We start from the raw sequence: 11,347 nt of genomic DNA, 5'->3' as shown, positions 1-11,347 counted from the left end.
GTGACCCTATCTGTGAGGACAGATAGAAAAAACAGCAAGCAAGCAATGACCTTCACTCAGCAAAAACAAGGAACAGACCCTTGTTTTCGAGATAGTGTTTCTTAGCAACCAATCAAGATGGCCTCAGTCCTTCTTCTGGGTAGCTCCTGACCTCCAGCCTAAAGTCCGCAGCCCTAGTCTTAAGTGATGAGCTAACCACCCCCACCTTCAATTGCAGCTTCATCCACACTTGGCAGGACTGGCCAAGCTTGAGTACCTAAGACTAACCAATTAGCTTACTTTATAGATTTCTCATCCAATCCTAAATTGCCCAAACTGCAACTTCAAATTTTCTGCCATTTTTCTTTTAAAAACCTAAGGCTTTTGTCTCCTGGTGCCACTCTTTGCTGACTGGCAGAGGTGACCCCATTATGCAATGGTTAATAAACTTCTTGCTTTTGCAAGGAGTTATGGTCTGTGGGAGTTTCTAGGAAGGGCATGATCTTGAACTCCTGAGCTGTGAGACACCAGTTCTTACAATACAAAATGAATAAATTGTAACAAATAAAAATTATATTAAAAATGATATATGTTTAAATATTAAAAAATAAAATAAAACATTAAATAACAGTAGGTTTAGTGAAATCTAAAGGAGGTGCCCAATGTGACATAGGCACAATGGGTAACTTTGATTCTAACATAATGGACTAAACCTCAGGTTTTGATGGGTTGGCAAAGTTGTTTAAGGAGATTGGCAAAAGAGCAGCTCTTGCTGCAGGGTGGTTTCTTGTCTTGCTCCTGGAGGAAATTTTCTGGTTTGTTATGTGGTCTTCATAAATATCATTGAGAAAGAAGGTCAGGGAATGTTGAAAACTCAGAAGGTTCACGAATTTATCTGGTATTGAAAAGGATTGCAGAGTTGGTTGTGCTCCTACCGAATTTTTGCCTAGAGTGTGCTTGGAAAACAAAAGGAGTAAGTGGGACAACAACAAGTTTCAGGCTTGGCATCTGACACAGGAAATTTCCCACATGATAAAAGAGGGAAGCAATCTAGGCTGGAAGGCAGGCTGCAGCTCCACCCTTCTCCATACCTTTTCATCACCAGGTGCCTAGAGCAATGGTTATGGTGTTGGAAGGACAAAGCCATGAAAGTGCAACATCATGATATAGCAAGGAGGATAATGTTAAAGACCAACTGTTTGGTGAAGGTCATTATGCTGATTTAAAAGAGCAAATTGGATATGATAAATTCATACTTGAACAATGTTGTGCTGCAGCTTTAAGAGTGTGGGACATGGTTGAAGAGCCAGGGGAAAAAAACTATCTCCTTTTCTAAAGTAATACAAGGCTCTGGAGAAGGCTTCACTGAATTCTTATAGAGATTGACTTCTGCCATCAATAGAGCTATACAAGCTCCTGAAACCAGAAATAGTCGATAGAGATCTTGCCATTTGAAAATTTAAATATTGAAAGTAAGAGAGCAATTAGGACATTAAAAGTACAAGGAGCCCCAATAGACCAATGGTTAAGAGAGACAACAGATATTGGTTCTCAGGAGCATAATGACAATATCACTGGACCCACTATAGATAGAAAGCTCAGAGACAAAAACACACAGTTTCACAATTGTGGTGAATCTGGCCTTTTCCATAGAAACTGTAAGACTAGAAGCTTCAGAGTTCAAAAGAGTAGGCCTATTGACTCTGAAGAAATTGGCATTTGTGGAAGAGCACAAGCAGTTTGTGGCTGCCATGGAATGCAAAAGCTTTAAGGTTCTTGTTAGCTCTGGTGGCAAGGGAAAACATGGTAAACTCTTGTCATCAGGAAAACAAATAAAGGAGCCTGTCACCTCGAGGCCCCACATCAGGCAATGCGGTCATTTTCCTTCAGTCAGCCAAGGGGTACCAAACAGACAGGAATATGACAACTAAGTATTGATGACCTAATGTATGCTACTGAAGGTAATGGAGCTCTGGATCTGGCCACAGGTACTCTTCTTTCACTATCCCCAAATGTTGAATGTTATAAGATAGTCACTGTTGTTTATGGTCCTTTACCTTCAGGGACAGTAGAAATAATCCTGAGAAGAAGTGGATTAACTTCTCCAGGATTTATTGTGCATCTAGGTGTCACAGATGGAGACTTGCAAGGAAGAAATTAAAATCATGGCATATGTGAAAAACAAAAGATGCAATTTAATGCAAGGGATAGAATTGCTCAGTGTTACTGTTTCCTTACATCAAAGACAAGGCTGCTCCAATAGAGAAAACAGAGAATTTTGGGAGTACCAGGAAATGTGTGTTCTGGCAAACAGTAGTTAAGGATGAGACCCAAATTAATGGTGTAAATGAATAGTGTTGAAATAAAAGGTTTGGTGGAAACAGTAGCTGATGCCAGTATACTTTCCCAAAGTCTTGGAATCCAGATTGGCCACTTCAGAAGGTTTATAACACAGTTTACAGGAATTGGTAAATTATTGCAGATAAGACAAAGTGTCAGGTGGATTAAAGGTGGGAGAACAGAAGGGCAAACAGGAAAGTTGAGACCCTATCTGGCTGACATAAATTTCCCCTCAATTTATGAGGAAAGGATCTTTCATAACCATGGGGTACTCAAATTAATATTCCTGCAATCTCAGGGACAGTAAATGAGGTACTTGGGGATCATATGTTGGATGCTTCTGGAGAAGGTATAGATACACGTGATCAAGAACAAATAGAAACTGTGCCCATTGTCCAAATGTAGGACATCACAGTAACTGACTTTCCAAATTTATAGTAGGAACCACTGCTGAAACACCAACAGCCTTGCCCCTGAACTGGATATCAAACAGACCTGTGTGGCAAGAGCAGTGGCCCATAACAAAAGAAACATTGCAGGCCATCACAGAACTGGTTCAAGAGCAGCTGGAGGCTCAACATATAGTAGAGTCTACAAGCTCATGGAATTCCACCCGTGTTTGTTGAAGAAAGGAAATCAGGAAATTGGAGGATGATAACAGATTTAAGAGAGTCAATAGAGTTATTCAACCAATGGGTCCTTTGCATCTTGGGCTTCCTTTACCTTCCTTGTTACTTAGAGCATGGCCTATAATAACAATTGATTTGAAAGATTGCCTTTTGAACAATACACTTGATAAGCAGGACAGGGAAAGGTTTGCTTTCTCAGTACCTACTCTGAACAATGCTGGTTCAATAAAGAGATAGCACTGGAGGATGTTGCCACAGAGAATGTTAAATAATCCAACTTTAAATCAATATTTTGTGTTAAAACCATCAGAAATAATTAGTAGGCAATTTCCTCCATCTTTCATATATTATTACATGGATGATGTTTTGTTAGCTGATTCTGATACAGATACCTCAGAGAAAATATTTAAGGAAACAAAAAAAATCCTACCAAGATTGGGTTACAGATTGCTCCAGGAAAAAATGCAAAGAGGAGATTCACTTAGTTGTTTGGGTTATAAAATCAGTCATCAAATAGGTTGACCACAAAAGGTACAAATCCATATGGACCAATTGCAAAGTCTTAATGATTTTCAAAAATTAATGGGAAATGTTAACTTGCTGAAGCCTATAATTGGGTTGAATATTTATGAGTTAAGTAATTTGTTTCAAAATTTCAAGGAGATTCAAACTTAAACAGTGCAAGATGTCCAAGAGCTGAAGCAGCAAAAGAGTTAACTCGTGAATAACAAAGACTGCAAGATGCTTATGTGGATCAAATTGATCCTAAACTTGATTGCATTTTGATCATTTTGACTTCAACTCTTTCTCCTTCTGAGCTCATTATGCAATGGGAATACAGCATTGTGGAATGGATTTTCTGAGCACATAAATGAACTTTAAAAAACTGAAGACATATATTGTAAGTATTTAGTCACTTGCTTCTGGGTGCCTAGCAACGTATGTGTCACAGGCAAGGTGGCCACACCTGGCAGGCATGGTTACTTTGCTCCTTAAAAGGATCAACCCATTACTTAGTCTCTCTCTTGGCTTCTCTTGCCTTCTTGCACTCTCCACTCTCTCTGTCGTGGTGCCCGCTCTCTCTTCTATCCATCATGTCTTCCTCTCTCCTTCTCTCCTCCCTCCTCTCTCTCTTCATCCCCTTCTAAGAAACCTCTTTCATATAAGATCTGTTGTGTGCCTCATCATTATTTAATTGGTCCCAACATATATAGAAAATATTTCTGAACAAATTATAAAAGAAGAGATATGGCTGAAATTGTAGTGCTTCTTACTAATACTGAGATAATGTCATTGTGGGTGATCAATGATGATTGGCAAAGAGTTTGTCTAACTAATAGGGAGAAATTAATAATAAATATCCTAAAAGCAGATGTATTCATTTTATAAAAGAAACTAATTGGATTCTTCCAAATATTGTAAAGAGAACAGCAATTCCAGAGGCACCAACATTCTAGACTGATGCAAACAAGATAGCGCTGGCAGGTTATAAGTCAGACAAAAAGGTGACCAAAAGTCCATATACCTCAGTTCAAAACTCACAACTGTATGCAATCTTCATGGTATTATTAGATTCTCCAGAATCTCTTAATATAATTACTGATTATTTATATGCAGAAAGAGTTGTTTTCCATGTAGAGACTGCTGAATTTGTTCCTGAAAAACCAGGCTCAGAAATAACTTCGTTATTTATGTGATTACAACAGTATGTCAGAAGTAGAAACTATCCATTCTGTTCACATACATGTTTGCCAGGCACAAGCAAATGAGCAAACTGACCAATTGCGAATATGGAACATTTTAGAAGCCTCTAAATTTCATGAGAAACATCATGTTAATGGGAAATGTTTCAAGAAAACATTGGCAACAAGCTAAGGAAATGATAATAATAAAACATTTCCTCCATGTTCTCTACATAACCAAATTCAGTTACCTACTGGTAGTAACCTTAAGGGGACCAAACACAAAATGAACCATGGCAGGTGAATGTTTTTCATTTTGCAAAATTTAGAAAACAAAGGTATATACACCACACCATTGATAGATACTCAGGCTTTCAATGTGCAACTGCTTCAAGTTCTGCAAAGGATGATTGTGCAATTATACACTTATTAGAAATAATGGCAATTAGGGGATATGTACACAAAATAGGAACTATAATGCCCCCACATATGTAGGCAAAAAGACGAAACCATTCTTTGCATATTACACTATAATGCACATTACAGGTATGACAATCCTACAGGACAAAGAGTTGAAGAAAGGACCAATCGCACCTTAGAAGAGATGTTTATTAAACAAAAAGGAAAAGTAAAAACAAACAAACAAAAAAAAAACCAGGGACAAACTAAAAAATGCTTTGTTACTTCTAAATTTTCTTAATGTTTGGAAGAAAAGGAACAACAGCACCTGAGAGACAATGGGTTACTAAAAAAAAAAAAAAAAAACCCAAACAAACAAACAAAAAAAAAAACACTGAAGATCTAGGTCAACCAATATGATTTAAGGATGTGGTAATAGGATGGAAATCTGCAATAGTTATGAGATGGGGATCTGGTTAGGCTTATGTATCTACAGGGAATGACAAAATATGCTTACCAAAAAAATTATATAGATTAGTTCTGACCAGAGAAAACCTCTTATCACCTGAGCAATGAGGGTCTTCACAAAGCAAATAGCCCAAGTGATTCTCTTCTGCAAACTTGATCTGTTTTGTTTTGTTTTACCTCAATTACTGATTTTTCTAAAATTTGCATGCAAATCATTTTCAAGAGGGCTAGCCCAAAGGACAGACAACACAGAGACTGGACAGACAACACGGAGACTAGACACATCACAGAGACCAGACAACAGAAATAATGGACAACAAATATTCAGCTAGCGTTCAAGGGACATGGCCAATATCCCAGATTTTCATAGGGTACTCAAAAGATATGTTTGCATATAGGATATTCCCATTCTCAAAAGGTGGGGAGGATGTTTTTGGTCATTTGATGTGTTACTTTGCCTAAGTATGAATTAATGTATATTGATAAAAATTTAAGGTTATTTTGTGAAAATTTAAGGTTATTTTGTATTGTATGTGGATAGAAATTTAAGGTTATTTTGTGTGACTATTGTATATTGATAGAAATTTAGGTTATTTTGTATGACTTTGGAAATGCAAAAGCTATTTTGTTTAATTATTATTTATTGATAGAAATTTAATGTAGTTTTGTTTGAGTGTTATTTGACATATAGTTCTAGTCTTATGGTTCCCATAATTATAATTATTCTTATTGTGTGTGGATTGTTAATGTAAAAGGTAAATATATATATATATTTTTTTTTTAAACGGAAATAAATATGTGATGTGGAAGATTCTGGTTTCCCTGAAGACTCAGTTTTGTCATGTGATGTTTTACTGCAAGTGGGGCACATGATGTTTTACTCTAGGTTGGCTGGTGGGAGAGCATGTGATATTTTGCTCTGACGCCTAACATGCAAGGGGTGTGACTTTGGGCATCTGAGACCATCTCTGGGAGGACTCTGAGGAGAAGATATATATATAGGTTCCCACACACTGAGGCTTCGTTTTTTGGGTTGACGTGTCTGCACTGGTATTAGTGCTCTGACACATGACTTTGAGGAGAGAAACATTCCAGAGAACTTCTCCAGGCAATTCAACTGAGTCTTGCAGCTTTTTCTGACTTCATGTTGCTACTTGGTATTGATCTTTGGACTGGGCTGTTGGTATCCTAATAAATTTGTTTTGGTAATCCCCTACAGACCCATTGACCCTAATCAGGAGGAAGTAGACAGAAGAGGTCTACAGCCCTTTTCCCTTCTAATCTTCTACTTAGGATGGGGGTGGGGATTGAAAGAGCATTAAAGTTGTATGACAACCCCAAATAAAGTAGGTTTGGTGAAAAATCTAAGCCTACAAATCTGGGATTGGAATGATTACAGGTCTAGGTGCTGATTTCTGGATGCCTTTGTGGAGTAGTTGTTCTGTTTTATGGTTTCTGTTTCCTCCCTAGATTTTTTAAATATAATTTTTTATTTATTACAGTTTATTCTCTTTGTATCCCAGCTGTAGCCTCCACCCTCAATCCTCCCTTCTCTCCATCAATCATCTCCTCCCATGCCCCTTCCTCAGTCCACTGATAGGGGAGGACATCCTCCCCTGCCATCTGACCCTCGCCTATCAGGTCTCATCAGGACTGTCTTTCAAGGTCTTCCTCTGTGGCCAGGTCATGCTGAACCCCACTCCCTTACGGAGAGGTGATCAAAGAGCCAGCCACTGAGTTCATGTCAGAGACAGCCCCTGTTCCCCTTACTAAGGTGCACGTTTGGAGACTGAGCTACACAGGCTACACCTGTGCAAGGGTTTTAAGTTATCTTCATAAATGGAATCTGGTAGGTGTATCAGGCTCAGAAAAGACCACTGAGCACAGAATTTTTGATTCTGTTGTTTTCTTTTTGGAACTTCAGACACTTCCAGGTCTTTCTATTTCCCCTTTCTTACATAAGATTGCCTGTACTCTGCCCAAAGTTTTTCTATCAGTCTTAGCATCTGCTTTAATACTCTGCCAGGTAGAGTCTTTCAAAGGCTCTCTGTGGTAGGCTCTTGTCTTGTTACTTGATTTCACTTTTTTTTCCGATGTCTGCCCCATTTCCTTTCTGAATGAGGATTGATCATCTTATGATGTAAAGTCAAGTAAGTAAGTAATGAATGAAAGAAGGAAAAATGAGTTGCAGCAGTAGACACTGAGTGATAAGAAAGAGGAGAAAGGGTTTTAATACGCCTGGGGCACTGAGGAGTCTGCACAAACCTCCACAGCTGAGCAGACCTTGATGCACTGAACTTGTCTTCCCTAAACAAAGAAACCACAAAAACACACAATGAACTTCATCATTTTTTTCATTTTGCATTTTATTTGCAAGGTATTGTATACAGAAAGGTATATGCCCATGGACACAAGAAAGTCTCTCTGACCCTGTGTATATCCAGTTAATCATGGTTGAAACCTCTCCTGTCTTTGCTTCGAAGTGTCCAGGTGTCCTCTGCAAGAGCAACAGGTGCTCTTCCCAATGAAGTTATCCCTTCAGTCCTTACAACCTGAGCTTAAAAAAAAAAAAAAAGTCTGTCCCTTCTCGTATCATTACAGGTTCATTTTTATTTTTCCCTTTGCTCTGAGCCCCTGATCATGGGTTCTGCTCAGCCCAATCCAGACATGTCTCAGCCCAAAGAACCACTGTTGAGATGCATTTGTTGCAATCAACTAAGTTCAAACTCAGTTTCCAACTCATTTCACAACTATCACATCAGTACAGCAACAAGGTAGATTTGAGGTAGAATAAGCAAGAACCCAGGGCTGTCCAGCTGAATAGCATTCTACCTTCTTCCCCGGGGTCTTAAATCCTGAGCCATGACGCTCTCCTTCCCAAGATTCAATGTAAACGCCGCACTAATACCATAGTCTACCTGGGAGTTGCTGGTAACAACAGTGGCTGCTACTTCAGGAAGACAGGTGTAGGTGACAAGGAAGCATTGCTAACATCTATCTCTTCAGGCGTTTGAGAGGGGGTTCCAGGAAAGGGCTCTGTGCAGTAGCCAGGGCGTGGAATGCTTCAGCCAGCAACTGGGGATGGAAATCCACCATGACCTTCCACCCGGAAGTCTCAGAGACCTCAGAAGCATGAAGTGTAATGAAATCCAGTGCCTGCATTTTCAGCTTCTCTGCACTGTGGAGGTCAGCCAGGATGAGAGTGTGAGCAGCATTCTCCACTGAGAGGTCCCTGCAGAGGGCATCCACACACATGACCTTCAAGCGCTCCAGGCCATACCTGTCAGCAGCTGCCAGCACACCAGTGGCCATGGTGTGGAGGTTTGGTGCCTTCCCCGTGTAAATGAAGCCCATCATCTCCTTGAAGACTTGAGGCTCCAGGTCCTTGATCTCAACTCTGTTCTTCTGCCTCTCCTCCATGTCATGTTTAAACATGGCTCTGAAAACTGGAGATCGAGCTGCTAAGATGGCCTTGTGAGCCCAGAATTCCTGACCAGATACCAAGAAACAGCAGTCTGTGAATCGGGAATTCTCCCACAGTGCTCCTATCTCATCTGTCAAAGTGCAGCTTGGAACCTTGATTGCCGATATCATGTTCTGTCCTGGAGTGCTGCAGGAGTCTTGAACCACATACACATCACACAGGAGGGTCAGGTGGTCCTCAGGAAGAAGGTGTTCTGCCTGGGACAACAGGAAATCTCTAAGGATGAATTTTTTGAATCCCCAGCCACCACCAGGCACAAACCTAAAGACAATTTGGCTCCATAGTCCTAGGCATTTCTCTCCTTCGGCATTTATGATCCAAAAGTGGAACTTCGCCCAAACAGGGCTTTTTGGACAGCGGAGCAAGAGTAGATGAACTGACACGTAATCTTTGCTATCTTTATCGCTCCCAGTGGGGTTTACACTCAAACGCCAGTGCAGTTTGTCATTGGCTCCTGATGAGAAAGTCACACTTTCAATGGTTTCCCTCATTTCCTCCATGCAAGAGGAGAAGTTCCTTGTGGTCCACCTGAAGGAAAATGTCTGGACGGTGATCTGTGTGGAGCCCCAGCTCTCAGCTACCAAGTTGTCAGACATTTCTCCTGGAGGTAGCTTAGAAGTTAAACTGGACCAGAAAAAAAAAAAAAACAAAAGAACAAACAAACACACAAAAAGAGTTAGGATTTCTTATGTCTTTACCATGAATGACAAAATTATAGATAATTATTAAAGTTTAGTTTCAAATTCTCCTAGGTTCCCCTTTCTATGACTTTGGACATTTGTATCTCTCTGAAAATATTTATCTAGACTTGAACATTAGTCAGAGAAGTTAGCACCAGCCACTAGCCACTGCTAAATTGTTTGTGTGTGTGCGTGTGTGTGTGTGTGTGTGTGTGTGTGTGTGTGTGTGGTGTATCTTGACACTTAGGTCAATAATAACTAGATTTAGCTTTCATATCCAACTTCGGAAGAATGGAAAATATTAGAGACTCTCATTTCATTCATGTGGTTTCAGTTGGGGTCCTGTAGAGTAACAATGTACAGAATGAACTTCTCTATATACATACAGAAAGGGGAACTGTGACAATGACTTACAAACTGCAGTCCAGTTAATCCCACAATAGTTAAAGCCAGTACTTACTTAATCCAAAAGTCTAGAAGTCTCAGGTGTCTTCAGTATATATGCTGGACTTCTGAACAAGTAGGCTCTAATGCCAGTGAAGTGATCCACTTGCTATCAAGTTGAGGGCAAGCAGGCAAAGAACCAGAGTTTCCCTCTTCATGTGCTTATATAGGCTTATAGTAGAAGGCGTGGCCCAATTAGAGGTGTGTCTTGTAGCCCCAAGATCTGGATTAAAGGTGTGTGTGTTTTCCTACTGCAAAAATCTGCATTTGAACTGGGTCTACCTAATTCATGTCAAGCAAAATTCTTCTAAAAGTTGTGCCCTGCTGTTTTGTATTTTACTAAGTTCCTGAAGTTGTCCTATTGGGAACATAAATGGACATCACAACTGTATTGAGCATACTTTGGTCAATATTCCATAAAAAGGATGAAGTCAGTCTCTGTCCAGATATTGTTTACACATGTGATAGTGTTACACTCATGCCTTCCAGGAACATAATCAGGGAAGGGTGTTGTCTCTACCTTGTCAGAGGTCTGAGTCTTCACAGCATGGAAGACAAGAGGAAGATCTCGTATATGTTGTGCAGGAAGCAGAGCCATGAAGCTGTGAATGTGGGATTCTTTCTGCCTTTTATTCCAAACAGACCAGTAGTCTGTGTGATGGCTCCTCCCAGTTTTGTTAATGGTCTCATACTTTTCCCTCAGAGAATCCTCCTTGGAAATACTTTCCCAGATCTAACTGAAGGTGTGGTTTATGACTATCTGGGAGGTTTTCAATTCAATCATAGAATTCAGGTACTCAGCACCTCATGTTCTGCATTCTCCATTGGTGAATTCAGTCTTCTTCAACCTTAGAACTGACGATTCCTCTCCTGGGCCTTAGTAGTAAGAGATTATTCAGGTTTCCAAAGGTGCAGCATATAGTCAACAGTACCCAAGATTGTGCTTTGTGATGTTTCTCATTCTTTAAAGTGATGTGTAAAATGGAACCTACTTCTCTTTTTTCTGCTCAGTTCTTCACATCTTGGAGAGATTCACTCAGTTTACACAACACAGAAATAGTTTCTGTGATTCAATCAGCTCAGCAGTTCCCAGCCTAGAACTCTTGTGAGTCTGGCTCCAATGTTGCTCATCCCTCAGTACAGCATAAATCATTCAACTGGCTTTGATACTTTGACTTTTGTCTCCTCAGTTAGATTTCTAGAGTGTCTCTACTAAGTGGTTTCCAGGTGGCTTTAAGGTTA

General features: G+C 39.9%; 1 protein-coding gene across 1 annotated transcript; it reads right to left on the bottom strand.

The window, feature by feature from the left end:
* Positions 1 to 8,491: 8,491 nt before the first annotated feature.
* On the bottom strand, positions 8,492 to 9,583 carry LOC110544929 (speckle-type POZ protein-like). The gene has a single exon (XM_060393310.1). It carries the CDS (start codon positions 9,575 to 9,577, stop codon positions 8,492 to 8,494), a length of 1,086 nt encoding a protein of 361 aa, XP_060249293.1. The 5' UTR covers positions 9,578 to 9,583.
* Between the last annotated feature and the right edge of the window lie 1,764 nt (positions 9,584 to 11,347).

This window comes from Meriones unguiculatus, chromosome 10, assembly GCF_030254825.1.
Source record: "Meriones unguiculatus strain TT.TT164.6M chromosome 10, Bangor_MerUng_6.1, whole genome shotgun sequence".
Taxonomy (NCBI): domain Eukaryota; kingdom Metazoa; phylum Chordata; class Mammalia; order Rodentia; family Muridae; genus Meriones; species Meriones unguiculatus.
This window is presented reverse-complemented; position numbering and strand designations above follow the sequence as displayed.

Bases quoted from the DNA above. Each gene is read 5' to 3' on its own strand.
- LOC110544929 (XM_060393310.1), bottom strand. From the start codon at position 9,577: ATGTCTGACAACTTGGTAGCTGAGAGCTGGGGCTCCACACAGATCACC.